Below are 21,421 nucleotides of genomic sequence, written 5' to 3'. Positions count from 1 at the left end.
TACATCTCATTTCCCACAACTTCCATTACACTATTTCTATGTACACATCTTACTATCACTATTTTGACATATATTCATTCTCAATACACCATGAACAATATAAGAGTCATGTTCAATCTCAATATTGATACTTCATTCATCACGTGAAATCTAATGAGGTAATTAACTACAAAATAAACGAGATAAACACGTTATAATCATTTGTACGAGTAACCGGACATTACAATTCTCCCCTCCTTCAAAGAATTTCGTCCTCGAAATTTGACGTACCATATAGTTCGAGATATCTCTGTTGAATCTCGTCTTCTCGTTCCCAAGTTGCTTCTTCTATTGCATGATTTCGCCATAACAGTTTCACCAAGGGTATTTCCTTGCCTCGTAATACTTTTGATTTCCTATCGAGGATTTGGACTGGTCGTTCTTCATACGAGAGATTCGATGCAAGCTCCAATGGTTCGTAATGAAGAACGTGAGAAGGATTGGCCAAATACTTTCGTAGCAAGGAAACGTGAAACACATTGTGAACATTTGACAAGTTCGGAGGTAAAGCAACTCGGTAGGCTCTGTCTCCTATTCTTTCCAAGATTTCAAATGGACCGATATATCTTGGACTCAATTTTCCCTTCTTACCAAAACGCAAAATTCCCTTCAATGGTGATATCTTTACAAATACATGGTCACCAACCTGAAATTCCAATCGACGACGTCGCACATCAGCATAGCTTTTCTGTCGACTCTGTGCAGTGTGCATTCTTTCTCTGATCTTGGTTACCAATTCAGCTGTCTGTTGTACCAATTCAGGGCCTAATAATTTCCTTTCTCCTATTTCATCCCAATGTACTGGAGATCGACATTTTCTACCATATAATGCAGTATATGGTGCCATTCCAATGCTTGACTGATAGCTATTATTATATGTAAACTCAGCCAACGGTAGTTTACTGTCCCAACTGCCTGGGAAGTCAATAGTACAGGCCCTCAACATATCTTCTAAGATCTGATTCACTCGTTCTGATTGTCCATCAGTTTGAGGGTGGAATGTTGTGCTGAATGACAATCGAGTTCCCATAGCATGATGCAAACTCTTCCAAAATGCTGATGTAAATTTTGGATCTCTATCAGATACAATGGACACTGGTATGCCATGAAGCCTCACTATCTCCTTGATGTATTCTTCAGCATATTGATTCATCGTGTATGTGGTCTTCACCGGAAGAAATTGAGCTGATTTTGTAAGTCGATCCACAATAACCCATATAGCATTGAATCCTCTTTGTGTTCTTGGCAAACCAAGAATGAAATCCATCGTGATGTGTTCCCATTTCCACTCAGGAATGGGTAGCGGTTTCAGGAGCCCTGCTGGTCTTTGATGTTCAATCTTGACCTGTTGACAAGTTAGACATTGTGCAACAAATTGAGCAATGTCCTTTTTCATACCTGGCCACCAAAATAATGGTTTCAAATCCTTGTACATTTTCGTGCTTCCTGGATGGATCGAATATGGAGTAGCATGAGCATCAATAAGAATATCAGTTCTGATTGTTCCTTGATTTGGCACACACAATCTATTACGATATGTCCAAATTCCTTTCTCATTCAATTCAAAGTTCGAATGTCCTTTTGCTTCATCTCGCTGCCTCAATTGTTGTAATTCACTGTCTATACTTTGTTCGGCCTTGATTCTATCTGCAAGTGTTGGTCGAACCTTGAGAGATGTTAACTGAATTGCAGCTCCCTTTGGAATAACATCAAGCTTCAAGTTCTGCAAATCCCAAAAAATCTGCTCTTGTACTTGCATTGCAGCAATAGAACTGGACTTTCGACTTAACGCATCTGCAACAACATTGGCTTTACCTGGATGATAATTAATAACACAATCGTAATCCTTCACCAATTCCAACCAACGTCGTTGTCTCATATTCAATTCTTTTTGCGTGAATAAATATTTCAAACTCTTGTGGTCTGTATATATTTCACACCGTTCACCATACAGATAATGGCGCCATATTTTCAATGCAAATACCACTGCTGCCAGTTCTAAATCATGTGTGGGATAGTTCTTTTCATATTCTTTCAATTGCCTAGAGGCATAAGCAATCACCTTCCCGTGCTGCATCAAGACTGCTCCTAAACCTTGTTTCGAAGCATCACTGTACACTACAAAATCTCCTGATCCTTCTGGAATAGCAAGGACCGGTGCTGATGTCAATTTTGCCTTTAACTCTTGAAAACTGCGATCACATGCTTCGTCCCACACAAATTTCACATTCTTTCGAGTTAAAGCAGTCAAAGGCAATGCTATCTTAGAAAATCCCGCTATAAACCGACGGTAATAACCAGCTAGCCCAAGAAAACTACGTACCTCGGTAACAGTGGTAGGTCGTAGCCAGTTATTAACAGCTTCAATCTTACTTGGATCCACTGATATGCCTTCTTTTGAAATGATATGACCCAAGAATGATACTTGTTCAAGCCAAAATTCACATTTCTTCCATTTGGCATATAAATGTTTATCTTTCAAAGTTTGCAAAACTAATTGCAAATGTTCCCGATGCTCCTCTATAGTTCGTGAGTAGATGAGAATATCAAGTGTTTACAAAATAACAACATGATCATTCCAATGACATAACAAAATACAAAATATCATTAGTGTGATCATGTTACAAAGTGGTACAAAATAATCATCCTTCCAATCTTCGTATGCATATGACCCCCATCCACAGTCAACGTCCCGGTCCGTCGCTCTTATCTGCATCACATGAAAATAACTGAAATGAGAATAAATCTCAGCAAGTGGAACTCTTACATAGCAATGATACATAGTATACACTGTAAAACATGGCTTTTAAATCATAAATACCATCGACTCTGAAACATGAATAACGTAGCAATAACTATAGCAATAGCAATGGCAATAGATAGCAAAACGATGGTATTTCTCTTTTCTATGGTTGGATTGATATCAATAGTATCTGTAACTGTGGTTGCCAATATCCCATCGATATAAATCGATAACTGTGAGGGGATAAAAGCCTATGGTCGATGATCATCTAATTGCATGCAATGCTCTGACTATGATTAATCAATCCAATAAAACATTTGAACTCTGAATATCATTTAAAGCCGTCGTTTCGCAATCTCATATTATCACTTGTATTCCCTTTATAACAATGGTGAGACATACAATGCCTCCAATAGATAATCAATGAAATGAATACATAGCAATGGATCAATGGAAGGGAATAACACTTTGAAACCTTTAAAACACAATACATATAATATCATGTGAGCAAAAAGGATGAAATTCCACTTACAAACCAATAGAACACCTCAAATAAGCTCTTGGTACACCACCTACAACAATAATCCATAAATAACACCAATATCAACTCTAGATCCACAAGTACAAGCCAAATAATCCATTAAACAACTCAAACATCAAATCCAAAATAACCCTTAACTCAAAACCTCGTTAGAATCGCACCAAAAACTTACCTAAGCTTCCTTATACCACGGAGAACGATGATCTCAAGTCGGAAATCCAAACAAAGCCAAGAATCAAAGGTAGGAAGCAAAAGAAATGGATGAAAACCCTTGCCAATGGAGAGAAAATAGGTGAAGAAGAGAAGGAATAGGATAAGGTATGGCCAACAACTCCCAAAAAGTGACTTAAAAACTCGCCCATACTTACACCGCGGGTGCGGTCACACAAGCATCGCGGGTGCGCCATGCTCTCGGCATACCAAAATAATTCTCATGCACGATCACCGCGGGTGCGGTGCTACAATTACCGCGGGTGCGGTCTCACCGCGGGTGCGGTCCTTGCACTGCCGCGGGTGCGGTGATGCCACGGCCCTCCAAAACCAAAATCATGAATAGTACACCGCGGGGGCACTCATCTAAGAGCGCGGGTGCACTCTACTCACGGAACTCTTACATAGCAATGATACATAGTATACACTGTAAAACATGGCTTTTAAATCATAAATACCATCGACTCTGAAACATGAATAACGTAGCAATAACTATAGCAATAGCAATGGCAATAGATAGCAAAACGATGGTATTTCTCTTTTCTATGGTTGGATTGATATCAATAGTATCTGTAACTGTGGTTGCCAATATCCCATCGATATAAATCGATAACTGTGAGGGGATAAAAGCCTATGGTCGATGATCATCTAATTGCATGCAATGCTCTGACTATGATTAATCAATCCAATAAAACATTTGAACTCTGAATATCATTTAAAGCCGTCGTTTCGCAATCTCATATTATCACTTGTATTCCCTTTATAACAATGGTGAGACATACAATGCCTCCAATAGATAATCAATGAAATGAATACATAGCAATGGATCAATGGAAGGGAATAACACTTTGAAACCTTTAAAACACAATACATATAATATCATGTGAGCAAAAAGGATGAAATTCCACTTACAAACCAATAGAACACCTCAAATAAGCTCTTGGTACACCACCTACAACAATAATCCATAAATAACACCAATATCAACTCTAGATCCACAAGTACAAGCCAAATAATCCATTAAACAACTCAAACATCAAATCCAAAATAACCCTTAACTCAAAACCTCGTTAGAATCGCACCAAAAACTTACCTAAGCTTCCTTATACCACGGAGAACGATGATCTCAAGTCGGAAATCCAAACAAAGCCAAGAATCAAAGGTAGGAAGCAAAAGAAATGGATGAAAACCCTTGCCAATGGAGAGAAAATCGGTGAAGAAGAGAAGGAATAGGATAAGGTATGGCCAACAACTCCCAAAAAGTGACTTAAAAAATCGCCCATACTTACACCGCGGGTGCGGTCACACAAGCATCGCGGGTGCGCCATGCTCTCGGCATACCAAAATAATTCTCATGCACGATCACCGCGGGTGCGGTGCTACAATTACCGCGGGTGCGGTCTCACCGCGGGTGCGGTCCTTGCACTGCCGCGGGTGCGGTGATGCCACGGCCCTCCAAAACCAAAATCATGATATTTGTTTTTAATCGTCACTTTGTTCAACTCCCGATAATCAATACACAAACGAAGAGTACCGTCTTTCTTTTTCACAAATAAAACAGGTGCACCCCACGGTGAAAAGCTCGGTCTAATAAACCCTTTATCAAGCAACTCTTGTAACTGTTCTTTCAATTCTTTCATTTCTGTAGGAGCTAATCGATAAGGAGCTTTTGAGATTGGATGAGTTCCTGCCACAACATCGATTACAAATTCGATCTCTCTATCTGGAGGTAAGCCTGTTACATCATCAGGAAACACTTCTGGAAACTCACACACAACATCTGTATATTCTAGTTCACGAAATGGTGGATCAATAACTAAAACAGATGCTAAATATCCTTGACACCCCTTCTGTAATAATTTACAAGCCTTCATGCAAGAGATTATCCGTAGAGGTAAGGATATACCTGCACTTGCAACTGTGAATGGTTCAGCTCCTACTGGCGCAAACTTGATCATCTTTAAGCCACAGTCAATAGTAACTCTATACTTCGTGAGCCAATCCATTCACAATATCACATCAAAATCGGTCATTTTCAAAACAATCAATTCAGCATACATCTGATGACCCTTGACATATATTGGACATCCTCGTACAATCTGATCTGTCTGTAATTCTTTCCCGGAAGGTAAGGCTATGGCGAGTTGTGTCTCTATTGTACTTGCTGTAATGCCCAGTCTCTTTACAAATGATTCCGAAATAAAGGAATGCGTGGCTCCTGAATCTAGTAAAACAATAGCAGTGATACCAGAAATCAAGAACATACCAGTAATCATCGATGTATCTGCATCCACTTCCTCTTTGGTCATCGAGCAAAGGCGTCCCTGTACTTTATCAGAACTCCCTGGACAATTCTTGGCGAGATGCCCTGGCTTTTTGCAACGATAACAGACATTAGAACCCTGCATACACTCCCCGCCATGGAGTTTTCCACATTTAGGACAAGGTGGTATGTCCTGTTCTTTACGTGGAGGGGGACCCTTACCACGGGATTCTTCGGGTTTGGTACCTTTACTATCGGTCTTCTTGCCTTGTCCTGTTGCTTGGCTCCTTTGGAAGTATTGCTGCCTTCGTTGTTGCCTGTCTATGTCAATGTCATGTTCATCCTGCTCCGCCATAAGTGCTCTTTCCACTATCTCTCCATACGTAGCAACTTTGGACATTCGTACATCTCTTTTAATTTCAGAGCGAAGTCCTCGCATGAAGTGTTCGCCCTTACTTGTGTCATCCTGTGCAATATATGGTACATATTGGACTCCGGCCTCAAATTGTTGTATGTATTCTGTCATTGCCATAGTTCCTTGCTTCAGGTTAAGGAAGTCGCTGGCTTTCTTAGCTCGTACGTCTTTACTGAAATACTTGTTGTAAAACACGGTTTTGAAAGTTCCCCATGTCAGTGGTCCAACCGGTAATGCCACTTTTGCACTTTCCCACCATATTCTTGCATGTTTTGTTAAGAGAAATATGGCACAAGTGACTTTATCAGCATCTTCCATACGAAGATAGGAGAAGATGGACTCCAATGACTTAATCCACTCTTCTGCTACTGCTGGATCGGTGCTTCCCATGAATTCCGGAGGATTCAAACGTCTAAAACGATCATATACGTCTGTTTGAACAGGCACATGTCTGTGTACTATGGCTTGAGCTTGTGCCTGTTCATGAGTAGTCCGTTGCATCTCCAGTAGCTGCTGAATTTGTTCACCATGGACTTTTGCTTGTTGTTGGAGTAATTGAGCGAAATCATCTATCGGTCGTGGCGCACTGCCCTCACCTTCGACTGCTGGGGCCTTGCCCTTAGATGACTCTCCTTCATGTACTTTACGTTTCGGTGGCATCGTTGCTTATCTTAACCTACATGTAGGATACATAGACACATAACTTAGCATAACTATGAGATACAAAGATACTTACTTGCCGAGTTCTCCATGTAGATGAAGTGCAGTGTCTTCCCTGTCGGAGAACCGTGGGCTCTGATACCATTTAAATTGTCACACCCTTACTCTATACTTAGCATGATTACCATAATCAAAATAAGGTTTGAATGATATAACTATAGTATGAAGCAAATCAAACAAGAGGCATCACTTTGATGGTTTATAAAAATTTTGGCATGATGTCCCTATATTTTGTATACACCAAAACTCAAGCAATACTATTCATATATACATAAAAACATATTTCATATACAAACGTACATTGTACCATCACATATATCATAGAACTTGTTTCAAACCCTGACATTAGTTTCATTATAATACATATGCGGAAGCTATACAATAAGAAGCCCGGTTCTTGTCGAGGTGAGACACGTCACAACCATCCCTTGGTGAACCGGCATCCTATGCATCTTCACTACCTGATCCTGTAATACATGAGCTACGTGAGTTTATAAAACTCAATAAGTTGGCACTTATATGTATCAATATGCATCGAAGGAACATATATATCAAGTCGTGACAACAATGAAACTTTAAACCATGTCATATCATAGCATATATTCATGTTCATGTTTGTACTTGAGCCTCATTAGTTGACCTGTACTACCGTGCTTGCTTTATTATATAGCTACTACTGTGTTGGACGTCAGGGAGCAACCTTTGGCAACCCCACGCCCCATGAACATATATTGGCCAATAGCTTTGGTGGACTTAAAACCACCCATGATGTCAACAAGCTCTATATCATGTAAAATCAATCATTTTTCCTTTCAATGTTCTTGTTCTTGGTCATGACATAGCACCCAACATCAATATTCATGAGTTCCTTACATATTTAATACATAACAATGGCATATGGTGCTATGTTTCATCAATAAACATACTAACAATGTACATATATCAATAAACAATGCAAAGCATTTGAAATCCATAATATTACTCATGTATTACTTCAAGAACATGCCAACTTACAGTCCAAGTGTACGAATACTGGTTTGAGACGATGTTCTCGCTCCTATACTGTCAAATACATCAATAATTTAATTACTATGTCTATACTAGTGAAAGTTACACCTCTACACAAAGAACAACTAAAAGTGAAGAAAACTTACAACCTTAGGAAGTTCTTGTGATGGAGAACTTAATTCTAACTTCAAAATGATGAAAGGAATGAAGAAGAGAGCTTTTGGGAGAAAGTTTTCTAGGTTTGCTTCGTGTTTTTGCTGAGGAAGAAGATAGGAATGGTAAAAGTGCTTAGAAAAGTCAAAACTTATCCTTTTATACAGCAGGTTCGCTAGGGCGGACGCTTTTTACCGCTAGGGCGAGTAAATCTCGGTCCTACACATTTTATTTCTGCACAGGTTCGCTAGGGCGGACTTTTTTGACCGCTAGGGCGAGCCAGTTTCGGCTCTGCACACTGATTCATCAGAAATCGCTCCAGAAACGGCTCTTCCCTTCATAATCTGGAAAAGTTGTAAACTACAAAGTTGTAGCCCTATGTCTTGGCTTTAAGCTCTCCAAATTTCAGGTCATTTAGAGGTCCGAGTAAAAAGTTATGCCCATTCTCCTAACATGTGTCAGTGAAGGAATGACGGTATACACGACACACTTCGGGGCGCTTTTGGCTTGTCTTCCACAATGATTTGGACAAAACCCAAAACGTGAAAGTTGTAGCATTATATCTTAGCTTTCTAATGGTTAAGGCCTCACACAATTTGGATCAATATTCAAATCATTATGCTAAAACCCGTACGAACTACCATCTTTACATCTCATTTCCCACAACTTCCATTACACTATTTCTATGTACACATCTTACTATCACTATTTTGACATATATTCATTCTCAATACACCATGAACAATATAAGAGTCATGTTCAATCTCAATATTGATACTTCATTCATCACGTGAAATCTAATGAGGTAATTAACTACAAAATAAACGAGATAAACACGTTATAATCATTTGTACGAGTAACCGGACATTACACCTAGCATGGCTAGGACTCTTCCCTTGACCCCTCACGAACCATAGCTAACCCCTGGCCCCAACCGAACCAAAGCCCAGCCCCCACGCTCACATAACCGATCCCCTCAAGCACCATGACAGTAACTTGTACCAGCTTATATCTTTTATCATGTGCAGTGTTTTGGTGAAGTTTTAAGACTCTAAACTCATGTAAAACATGTCCCTTATCATCCTAATACATGGCAGCCCCTTATATACTTGTAAATCATGATTTTTGGAACAAAACCAAGCTTTAAAAATCCACTTTTGATGATGTACGAAAATATATTAAGGTGTTCTTATTTTTCATGCAATTCATAAATAAATACATAATATGGTGTCATGATGAGTAAAAGGAGAATATGACGTGCCTTTGCGTTATATACGCACAAAAAAAACCGTTGACGACGAAGAACGGATCGAAACCTTGGCTTGTTCTTGCTTGAACCCTTCGAATTGCTCTTCAAAATTTTGTGTGAAGTGTCGTGTGTGTGGTTTTTCAAGGTGGAGAGAGTTTTCAGAATTTACAATTGTGTGGCCGTGAGGTTGTGTGCAAAGTATAGGGTTTTAGGTTTTTATTATATTAAATACACTAATTAAATAGCTAATTAGGCTTTAGTCATATCAAGCCAATCAAATTAAGCCCATTAGTCTCAATTAGGATTTAATAAAATATTATCAAAGTTTTTGTTTAAATAAATTTGTGAATTTATTAGCCGGGTTGCCAAAAAGCTCGCATTTTTTTAATGAAAAACCAACACTGATAAAAATTTACGTCCCGGCGTATAAAATCAACTCAAAACCCCTTATTTTCAAAAATATGAAAAACTTCCACCCTTATTTTAAATAATTAAACAAAAATAACCAATAAAAACATTTTCTATTTTTCAGCTCTCGGTCTCCGTTCCTCGATCGTCACTTAAATATTCCTTAAAAAATATATTTTTTTATGCATGATGCTAATACAATCATATTTAACATATAATCATGAATGACACATAATTAATTTAGCAATTAAATCAATTAATTACTCATTTTTCATATTTCCTAGATTTGCATGCAGTTGGATTACGTCGTCTTAATTTTGGACCTTACAATTCCTCCCCCTCTTAAATAAAATTTCGTCCTCGAAATTCGCCTATCCTTAATAATCCAAAAAAAAATCCACGCTTCTGCTGCGCTAGTCTGATAAAGCTTAAGTCCTATAATGTCCCTACGACTCCTTGAATCTAAATAAATTCTACCAACCAATTTAACATTTTATGTGATTAGAAGCAATATAAAAATGTTAAATGACTAGGTTACCCGTAATTAGTGTAGTGTCTGCCTCCTTAGCATTCATAACATATGCTCTTCGTGCAGTAGGTGCATTCTTCTTCGGGCAATCAGCAGCCTTATGCCCTTCCTCCTTGCATATGAAGCATCGAAAAGATCCCCACATGCACTTGACAAAATGGAAGCGATTGCACTCCTGGCATGGTTTCCTCTCAACAGGTTTCGGCGCTCCAGGTTGTTGTGGCTTTGGTGGTCCTGGCTGCTGGACTTGACCTTGGGGATTTTGGGGTCCTTGAGGTCTAGGAGGACCTGTATATGGCTTCTTGTTTGGCTGATTACTATTCTGATTTGCTGCCTCTTACGCTGTAACTCAAAGTCAATGTCCCTCAAGGATTGCTCAGCCGGATATCCATAGGTAACTGCTGTAGCATAATCCTCAGGACGCATCATCATGACCTTATCCCGAATGGTAGGTCGTAGGCCATCCGTGAAATGTCTAAGTTTTTCTTCAGCATCCCTGGCAATAAGGGGCACAAAATGACAACCCCTATCAAACTTATTCACAAACTCAGCAACAGTCGAGTCTCCCTGACGGAGGCTCATAAACTCTATCTTCAGCCGTCCTCTAACATCAGCAGTAAAGTACTTCTCGTAGAATATCGTCTTGAATTGAGCCCAAGTAAGAGTAGCAAGGTCAACACCGTGCTCGGCTCCTTCCCACCATAAGGAAGCGTCATCTCTAAGTAGATAAGTGGTACACCTCACACGGTCAGCATCTCCCATGCCCAGATAGCGAAAGTGTACTTCGAGTGACCGAATCCAACCTTCAGCAATGAAAGGATCGGTAGTGCCAGAAAATTCCTTCGGTCCTAGCCTCCGGAACCGATCATATATGTCATGCTGTGACCTAGGTGCCTGCTGCATCTGTTGCAACTACTGCTGCAACTGTTGCTGCTGTAACTGCTGCTGCTGTATCTGTTGCTCGAAGAGACGAGCCATTCCTTCTAGTGCTCGAGTAGCAGCATCCCCCGGAGAAGGTGGTGGGGGTGCATTCCCTTGATGGTTCACACTGTTCTCTACTCGGTTCTCATTACTACGTATATGAGGCATTTTATCTGAACGTTTTCCAAATTCCAACGTAACCAACATGCATTTAAATCTAGGTTTTCCTTAATCATATGACATATCCTTATTCATTTTAGCAATTTAAGCATGCAAAGCATATATACTCAAAAAGCTAGTAAACATATAACATAAACATATTATTCATGTCATCATACAGGTAACATCATATCAATTCATATAAAGCATGTAAAACTTACAACTTGAGGTTTGACGATTGATCTTGCCGGCACTGATGGTGGCACAACCCTTTACAGAACCATTGCTCTGATACCAACTGAAATGTCTGCTTATTCGTTTCCTTAAAACGTGCTAGAATTTTTTTTTTTAAACACTCAATATTCGGCCATACACATTCACCTATTGAAAATATTTTTATAAAATATTTTACCCTTTAAAATAAAACATCATCCAACTAGCATTTTACAAATCAAGTGAAATAGTCATAAAAATGAAATCGTCACATGTTTTACCAAACCTAAAAAGCAATAAATGTTGAAAAGTGTATCCCATACTAAACCTCTCAAAATATCTCAAAAAGCATAAAATAAAATGTCGTAGAAATCTTTAACTTGAAATCGTAAACTTAAATGCGGAAATATAAGCGCTGGTCCTCGGGTTATGTGCACCGACAGTCCAGCAAGTCACTCGTCAAGACCTCCAATATCATAGTTATATATATCACCTGCATCATACACATCTAGTGAGTCTAAAGACTCAACACATCATGTTCTTGATAACGAGTAATACGTAATACAGTTAACATATAACAGTGAAAAATACTTATATTTAAAATATCATTTTCATGAAGATGCATAAACATTAAACAATAACATTTTCGTAAACATTTTTCGTGATGCATAAACTATAAATAAAAACATTTTCATAATGATGCATGAACTTTAAACATAAATATTTTCATAAACTTAATCATATCATCCTCAACATATTCATATTCATATTATCATCAACATATACGTGTTCCTTTTTCCTTTCGTTGAATTCATATCGTTAATTGTGACTTTCGTTTTCATCTACGTCTACGTCTACGTGTTGGGCGATGGATCCATCTACATGTAACAACAGTACTGGGCGGCGGGGACACCAGCGACACTCTCACCGGTCAACTGGGTCTTGGCCTTACGTATTAACATATCATCGTATACATCTACATGTCCGTATCCAAGGAAACACGATCGTCGGGCTCCCACTGGGACCATAACCCTCACGAAATTTCCAACATATCATCGTATTAGTCACAATTACTTCACTTCCTTCAACGTTTCATATTCTCATCACTTTATAAAATTTAAACATGCATATAACGTTTTTCTTTTAAACCAAGCATGCAACAAGTCTTTTAAATGTTCACGTTAAATCATAAAATCCATATACATTTTAAAAATAACATTTTCACATATAAATACCCATGAACATTTAAAATAATCATATTAACATCATAAATGTTTAAAATAAACATTTAAACTAAACATTAACATAAAAATCCAAAAACATAAAAACCATAAACATTTAAAATAATCCTTTTAACATATAAAATTCCATAAACATCCATAACCATTAAAAATAGTCATATTAGCACATAAATCAGCATTTAGGACACTGCCATGACGTTTACTAATTTTAGGTGTAAAAAGACCGTTTTACCCCTGGACGTAAAATTTCACGTTTTTGACTTATTATTAATTTCATTGACTCTAACATTTCCAAAATAATTATTTAAGCCTACATGAATTTTTCCATATTTTTATTTAGCTTAAATCAAGGACTTTTAATTTATTCTTTAAATGTTACGTATTAATGCGTTTTAATCCCGAATTAAAGCAAACCTTAATATAAAATTTCCAAACTTAAAACTTAGGCTTTTAATAATTATTTGAGCTTAAACCTAATTTTCCATAATTTTATAAAGCTTAAAACTAGGCGTTTCAATTAATTCGTTAGTTAGCGTTTCATGTGGCGATTAAATCCCGAATAAATCCAAAACTCGTTATTTTGATTCCAAATTTTTAACATAGACTTTTTATGATTTATTCTATCCTTCCATGTCATGAGCCACTCCCGTGGACAAATGGAATCAATTTTGGTTTAATTAATCTCGTTTTTGACCTTTCGACAAACACACCGAGCCATCTCCTAATTTACCCGAGCCACGCCCGAGCCACCTTGAACCAAAACCTAGCCAACCCATCTAGGCGCCCTACTGTGCAATCCCAACCCGAAAAACCACCCATGGCCCGCTCGAAACTTGCTGGAACTTGACCCCAAAATCTGTGCTTGTGTATGGGTGAGCCTTCCCTTGGACAATAGGACTCCTTCTCCCTCTAGGAAACTACCAGCTGCTAACCACTCAACCCATCCCGACCCTAACCACCCTGGACCACGCCCAGACCAACCCCAAGCTCCCATAACCGAAGCTCCACCAGCAGCAGCATGAATGGCCGAGAAACCCACCTAGCATGGACTCCATGTTTCTGTTGATAGGACCTAGCCAACCGACCCAGAACCTGACCCAACCCCTCTAGCACCCTTCTAGGACCCTAAGGACCTAACCTAGCCCAGCCCAAGCCCCCTGACCGAGCCCCTCCTCCCTGCCCAAACTTCTAAAACCTGCGCATGATTTCCTTCAAGCTCTCGGGTAGTGTCCTGAATGGCAAGGACTCCTCCCAGCCCCTGGTTTTCGAGTCCTAGCATGTCTAGGACTCTTCCCTTGACCCATCACGGACCATAGCTAAGCCCTGGCCCCAACCAAACCAAAGCCCAGCCCCCAGGCCCACATAACTGATCCCCTCAAACACCATGACAGTAACTTGTACCAGATTATATCTTTTATCATGTGCAGTGTTTTGGTGGAGTTTTAAGACTCTAAACTCATGTAAAACATTTCCCTTATCATCCTAATACATGGCAGCCCTTTATATATTTGTAAATCATGATTTTTGGAACAAAACCAAGCTTTAAAAATCAACTTTTGATGATGTACGAAAATATATTAAGGTGTTCTTATTTTTCATGCAATTCATAAATAAATACATAATATGGTGTGATGATGAGTAAAAGGAGAATATAGCATGCCTTTGCGTTATATACGCACAAAAAACCGTTGACGACGAAGAACGGATCGAAACCTTGGCTTGTTCTTGCTTGAACCTTTCGAATTGCTCTTCAAAATTTTGTGTGAAGTGTCGTGTGTGTGGTGTGTCAAGGTGGAGAGAGTTTTCAGAATTTACAATTGTGTGGCCATGAGGTTGTGTGCAAAGTATAGGGTTTTAGGTTTTTATTATATTAAATACACTAATTAAATAACTAATTAGGCTTTAGGCATATCAAGCCAATCAAATTAAGCCCATTAGTCTCAATTAGGATTTAATAAAATATTATCAAAGTTTTTGTTTAAATAAATTTGTGAATTTATTAACCGGTTTGCGAAAAAGCTCGCATTTTTTTAATGAAAAACCAATACTGATAAAAATTTACGTCCCGGCGTATAAAATCACCTCAAAACCCGTTATTTTCAAAAATATGAAAAACTTCTACCCTTATTTTAAATAATTAAACACAAATAACCAATAAAAACATTTTCTATTTTTCAGCTCTCGGTCTCCGTTCCTCGATCGTCACTGAAATATTCCTTAAAAAAAATATATTTTTTTATGCATGAAGATAATACAATCATATTTAACATATAATCATGAATGACACATAATTAATTTAGCAATTAAATCAATTAATTACTCATTTTTCATATTTCCTAGATTTGCATGCAGTTGGATTACGTCGTCTTAATTTTGGACCTTACAAAATCATACTCACGCTTTGATCGAGCCAGTGCCTCGGATTGAGCAGGTCCGTAAACCACGACTTGTAATATGATCCAAACACACCTGCTTTAAATAGATCATTCAATCTACTTATTTCTTTAATAACAGTTGGCAATACTTTCTTAATGGAAACACATTGCACCGGTTCAAATGAACCATTGTAAGGACCGGTATAACCAAGTGCTGCCAAAGCAGGTGTCTCGGGTAGCTGTACATATGGAGAGCGACAAAATTGAGATTTCGTACTCTTCCGAGCATCTACATATGTAATGCATGTGTTTTAGATACTAGTACATATCGTCAAATCATAATTCCAAAAAACAAGAATAAAGTACAACACATACCCTTGTGAACTACGAGAGATGGTGTGATTTCCTGTGGTAATGGATTATCGTTAACAAACATAGTTGCTACATCACCAGCACCAACTAGGCTAGCATGTGCAGCTTCTTTATCACCACATTCAACTATAGAGGTCTTTTGTGCCTCACCTACAACTACAATAAAGTATTAAAAAAAAGCATACTACAATTTGGATTTAAAAGAAAATATACCAAGATGTGTAAGAGGAGATGTGAATGGTTCAACAATCGCCTCTTGCCCAAGAGTCACTCCTTGATTGGAAACAGTTGTCCATGGCTCACCTACAATTAAAAAAAACATATTATTATAATTAGATAAATAATTATCTCTAACATTTTAAGACTCACAGAGCTTACATTTTCCATGGGTCTTCTTTTTCTTAGATTGTGCAAAGACAATGGTTGGTTTATCCAAGCGTCTTTTGGATGAACTTGAAATGTTCAAAACTTCCATTATACGTTCAAGTTTGCTATCCAAATTAGAAATCATATCTTTCAATTGCACAAAGTTTCTGTCCACGTGCTCTTGTAAAGCTTTAACTTGTCCACTAGTATCTGATTGGCCGAGGATATCATCTCGTTCGACTTGATGGGATTGTTTTTCTAGTATTTTTTTGGCTGGACAAAGTTTAGAAGACCTCTTTGACTTATTTTTGGGACAAAGTTTCTTTTCATGGACTTCTTCTTTGGATTGAATGGTCTCTTTAGATTCACAAAAAGTGAGATTCTTAGTGCAGTACACAGATTTTCCCTCCAACAACAATGAATTAATATAGGACAAATGGGAATCTGTACAAGAATCTTCAATGAAAATATTTCTAATATAAGGAGCAATAGATTCTTGATCTGTAGGTGACAAAATACTCCTAACAATATGTAAATTTAACATATTTTAAATTAGAAATACATAAATAGAAAATATATTAATAAAACTAAATTATATGCTAAATACACTAACCTTTTTACCACTCTTTGATGCATCTAAAATGTCACTATATCTAGGAGATCCTTTTTTTGACCAGTTGTTGGAAATCCATTGGCACATGCATGGAAGAGATGTATTGTCTCCTTCTCTTTGTTTCGCAAAACGCTCTCCAATAGCACGAACGTATTCATATGCAAGAATCTAAATTCAAAAATTATAAAAACACATATAATCAACCATATTCGAATCATATGGAAAAATGCAAAAAAAATTTATTTACCTGTAGCGGATTGATGAATCCAACCATATCATGGGTTCCATTGTTCGAAGACTTACCATTTTCTGCTTTTTGCTCAACGCAACTTCTTTTTTCTTCAAATCAAGCTTCAAATCACAAACAACTCTTTTGAAAGCTATTGTACCCCAAGGGTACTTATTAAAAACATCAAAATCATCAATCAGGCAAAAAATCTCTTTATCAACTTGAGGATTCTTAACTGGAGCTATAGGCCATAGTACACCACAGACGAAGTACAAACAAGCCATCTTCACTCTCTCTATACTCAACAACTCATCCACACTTTTCAAATCCTTCAACTTCATTTCAACTTCCTTCACAGATACTTTATCACTACCTTGAAAATATCTATCACAAAAGTTTGAAACTTCTACTATTTCTTCAGGAAAATTATCAGAACAATCCAATCCTATTATCAATGCATACTCCATTCTAGAAAACCTGACTGGTCTATCATTTACAACAAACCACATTTCATCATCTTCTGTTGCATACACTTGTCTCATCACCATAAACCATAAAATCTGACTAGATAAATTATAATCCACAGCATACTTAATCAGATTGCCAAATTGTGTGTTTTCAACCATGAAGTCTATGTCCTGCTCATTCAAGCAATCTAATATAAATTCATTGACTTTTTGATATTTGGAATGTACATTTAACTTGCAACTAAAATACTTCTCCTCTGATAGTTGAGATTGAAGATCAACAAGAAAAAAATTAATCAAGTCAACTAGTAGTATCAATAAATTAAATACTCAATTATGTCAAATTCATGAAATTTATATGAAATTTAAAGAGCAATACAAAAATAAATATTTTTCAAAACAAATAATAACATACCCAAATCTTTTGTGCAACCATCTCCGAAATTATTGGTTCTACCAACAAGAAGTTTCAAAGAGAAGAGATCTTGACTGAAAAAAAATAAACAACTTCAAAATTCATAGATTACACGAATTCTTTGATATTAAAAGATTGAGACAAAGTCAATCAATAATATCAACAACTCAATAATTTCAATCTACAGACATGCTTATTGGTTAATTCATTAACAAACTGAATATGTTAAAATTCATGAAATTACTAAAGCAATAATGAACATACCTAAATCTTGTGTGCAACCATCTCCGATTTTTTTCTCCTTTAGGAATTTCAGTTGGTTGATGCCTTTAGTTGGATATAGACATGGATAGTATACTTAATCCATCCAAAAACTGACAGGGATTTCAAGTTGATACAGTGGAATAGAGGGAAATCCAAATGTGAGATCACGGATTGAGGCAAAATATCCAGCTTTATTGTTCAAGAAACATCTAACAGCCTGTGATAAAATTATAGTGAATTAGTTGATAAAATATCCCAGGTGAAAAGTGTCAAGTAATTAATCAAAAAATGCTATTGTCATAGTAAGCTGCAACAGCTATTTTTTGGTGTGCACCGGGTAAATCTCCTCAGCAATTTTTTTTGCAAATATAGAGGAGGGAACGTACCATCATGGACTTTAATTTTTTTTATTTGGAGACTATTATTTTCAAATGGCCAGTGACATTCTCCCTTGAATCCCCACAATAATCTTAAGAATTTCTATGATAGATGACACAAGCTAATCAATCCAATACATTTTCTGGCAAGGTTTATTCACGGAATATTTCATCCTGCCCCTGCAGGCACTGCCTGCAGGGGCAGATCCAAGGGCCAGAATTTTTCTGGCCCTTATATATATATATTTTTTAAAAATTCCCCCCCCCCCCCCCCCCCCCCCCCATGAAAGAATCTTGGTCGTTGATTGGGTGTGGGGGCAGGATCGACCAAACCGTTTATTCACATACATTCTTGCTAAAATAGAATGGAATATGAAGTAAACAAATCTTATGTAATAAGATAAAGAAAGAGAATAACCTAGCCCATTCGAGTATGAAGTTGTTATGATGTAACCCCCACATATTCTTTTGCTTTGAGTGCTTGAGCAATAGAAAAAGCCTTCATCCTGCATCTAGTTTAACAAAACATTGATACTAAGAACCCTAAATTACACGCACATATACATGAATGCAGAAAAGGCAAAACTCAGACAAGATATTACTGTGAAAAGAAAAAGAATGCAGTTTTTGATTTTTTTGTTGATATGAGGGAAGAAGGAAGCAGACCGAGTTGAAGAAGAAAATGAAATGAAATGGGCAAGAATGAATGGAAAGAGAAGAGGGGATGGGGAGTAGATTAGGGATTAAGTGATATATTAGGTTTTTTATTATTTAAAATAATAATTTAAAGAGGGGCAGGAATGACATTTGTAGTGAGAGGACTATTTTCTTAAATGAATTTTTGATGGAGTCTATTTTCCTAAATTTTCCTTATATTTACTTGATTGTCGGAGCCACGCTGGAAACTCTTCCGGTGCCCATTCACTGGTTATCAGTTGTGCAGGAAACCAGCTCAGGTCCTGAGTCACAGGGAAGGAAGATCCGACTGCAAAAGGTTTCCACGTTTACCTAAATATTTTTCAGTTATATCAATTGGCGTCATATGTGGGAACCAGATCTAAGGCGTAGATATTGTGTTCACGCGAATAACTAATCCAGAAAACAACATGGATGATGATGTATTGACGCAACAGCCAGGCCTCTAAAGGGTAAACAACGAGTAGGAAATCTAACTATAGAACAATTTGTCCATATGATTGTGGCAGCAGTCCACCAGGTAGTAAAGGAAGCCTTACCTTGAGTCGAGGAGCGGTTCAAGGATAAGGAAAAGGAAGCAACGAATCACAGGGACGAAGAGGAGGAGCCCGTCCCAAACACGAAGAAGATGGGACCAAAGAACGGAGAGGAAGAGGAGGGTGATTATCATATGATGGACCGGGGCCTCACAAGTCAGGTGGAAGAGTTGAGAGAGGAGATGCAGCAGAAGAAGAGTGAGAATGGCTGACCTTGCCAACTAATTTCAGGTCAACTCGATTGAGAGATTATGATGGGAAAACGCATCCAAAAGAGCACCTGGGACGATTGAGAACGAAGCCATGTTGCAATGCTACTCCAACTGAATCATGTGCAAGGTCTTCCTTAACACTTTGGTGAAGGCAGCCCATCAGTGTTTCAATCAGCTCGAGCTTGGTATCATTACCTCCTTCCAGGACATCAGTGATATTTTATTGCACAAATTCACCAACAACAGGAAGTGTTGGTCTTTTTGCCTACCGCAAGTATACGACTTTAAACTTTAGTATATGAGTAAGTAATAATATCATTCCCACAGGGAGTACATATTTAAATATATATATATATATATATATATATATATATATATATATATATATTAAGTATTGTAATTAAAATAATCTAACTTTATTTATAAGATTCTATCACGTTCTCAATAGCCGCGAGTTAAATAAATAAATAAATCACAGCTCAACCATACATGCAAATGAGTTCACAGAGAGAATGAATCTAGATGTGCGATTTCACTTGGTCTCCCCTTTATTTAATTGTTATTGATAATTGAGCCATTAAATCCAATTCGTTCATTATCTGATAGCACTAAATTACTTTCCCCTTTCCAAGTGATGAATATAATTGTAATGTATAATAATGATCTTAATATTTCTAATCTAAATCTAGTGATAGACAATATATGTAAACGATGTCCTTAACGCGATTCCAATGGAGTTATACGCCTTCTGAACAATATAAAAACACCCGCCGATGCGTTTCTTACGATTCTAATTTCAATCCCCCTTCCTCATGATATATATATATATATATCAATTATGTGATCAATAAAATTATATTCAGTAATTAAAAAGCGTTAAGAACAAGAAAACACCAATAAACAAAGGGATATGAATTCATAAAGTTTAATAATTCAAAAATATTGTTTTGACCAAGATACGTCGATATCTAGATAATAGAATTAGTTCATAACGAAATGCAGTTAAAAAAATGTTTTTCATCAATAAGATTATAAAAATAAAGAACTGAATGAAGAAAGCAGGGAAGAAGAAAGTTGAGGCGCGTCTCCGTTTCCGGAATGTACGTTCTTCGATCTTCGTTCTACGTCTCGCTGATCTTTTTCTAATTTCTCATGCTAATTCTTGTTATTCTCGAGTATACTCCCCTTCTATTTATGGTCTAGGGTTGTGCTCTTTTACATTTGCGAAAAATCCACATAAGTTATTTTTTGCATGTTTCGTTGCACGAGGGTGCACATTAGTTTTGCTTGGGTGCATGTTGTCTTCTGTCTCGTAAGGTCATGTGTGTACGGTTGCACGTTTTCGTTGCACTGATCTCATTTTTTTCTTCATCAACTTTGTTTCTACTCGGCGCCCATATAGTCACATTATGCGTTTATTACCACCGGTCTTCCATGACACAAAAAAAAAAAACAAAGAAAAACTTATAATTCTGTCCAACACTAGCATAATTCATATCAATTTCTCGGCTAATTTAAGTGCAAAATTTTCACTTATCAAATATCCCCAAACTTGAACTTTGGTTGGTCCCGAGAAAAACAGTCACAAAATGGACTAAAAACAACGTAGACAACAATGAAATAAATGTGTAAGTTATGGAATATAGGAATCATCACTAGCCTTGGAGATAATTTCTTTATTGTAGTT

At 37.3% G+C, this 21,421-nt stretch overlaps 2 protein-coding genes across 3 annotated transcripts in view; both read right to left on the bottom strand.

The window, feature by feature from the left end:
• The window catches only part of LOC140830871 (uncharacterized), a 31,335-nt gene extending 15,605 nt beyond the window's left edge, over positions 1–15,730 (bottom strand). Inside the window, exons 1-2 of the mRNA XM_073194404.1 lie at positions 15,563–15,730; positions 15,211–15,476 (exon numbers count right to left, since the gene is read on the bottom strand). Of these exons, the coding sequence (XP_073050505.1) occupies positions 15,211–15,476; positions 15,563–15,623 (327 nt within the window). The 5' untranslated portion in view covers positions 15,624–15,730. The remainder of the gene's footprint in view (positions 1–15,210; positions 15,477–15,562) is intronic.
• Positions 15,731–15,745: 15 nt separating this feature from the next.
• LOC140830870 (uncharacterized) lies at positions 15,746–18,126 on the bottom strand. Of its 2 annotated transcripts, none has more exons than XR_012117696.1 (4): positions 17,914–18,126; positions 16,786–17,718; positions 15,938–16,706; positions 15,746–15,862 (listed from the first exon to the last, which is right to left on the bottom strand). XR_012117696.1 is itself a non-coding variant. In XM_073194403.1 (4 exons), exons 2-3 carry the CDS (start codon positions 17,391–17,393, stop codon positions 16,562–16,564), a joined length of 753 nt encoding a protein of 250 aa, XP_073050504.1. In that variant the 5' UTR covers positions 17,394–17,718; positions 17,914–18,126; the 3' UTR covers positions 15,748–15,862; positions 16,539–16,561. The 2 variants fall into 2 exon arrangements, 1 of the variants encoding a protein (XP_073050504.1); XM_073194403.1 differs by having other exon boundaries at positions 15,748–15,862; positions 16,539–16,706.
• Positions 18,127–21,421: the final 3,295 nt, after the last annotated feature.

Source organism: Primulina eburnea, chromosome 4, assembly GCF_022965805.1.
Source record: "Primulina eburnea isolate SZY01 chromosome 4, ASM2296580v1, whole genome shotgun sequence".
NCBI lineage: Eukaryota > Viridiplantae > Streptophyta > Magnoliopsida > Lamiales > Gesneriaceae > Primulina > Primulina eburnea.
The sequence above is the reverse complement of the archived record's forward strand: the minus strand, read 5'-3'. Positions and strand labels throughout refer to the sequence as shown.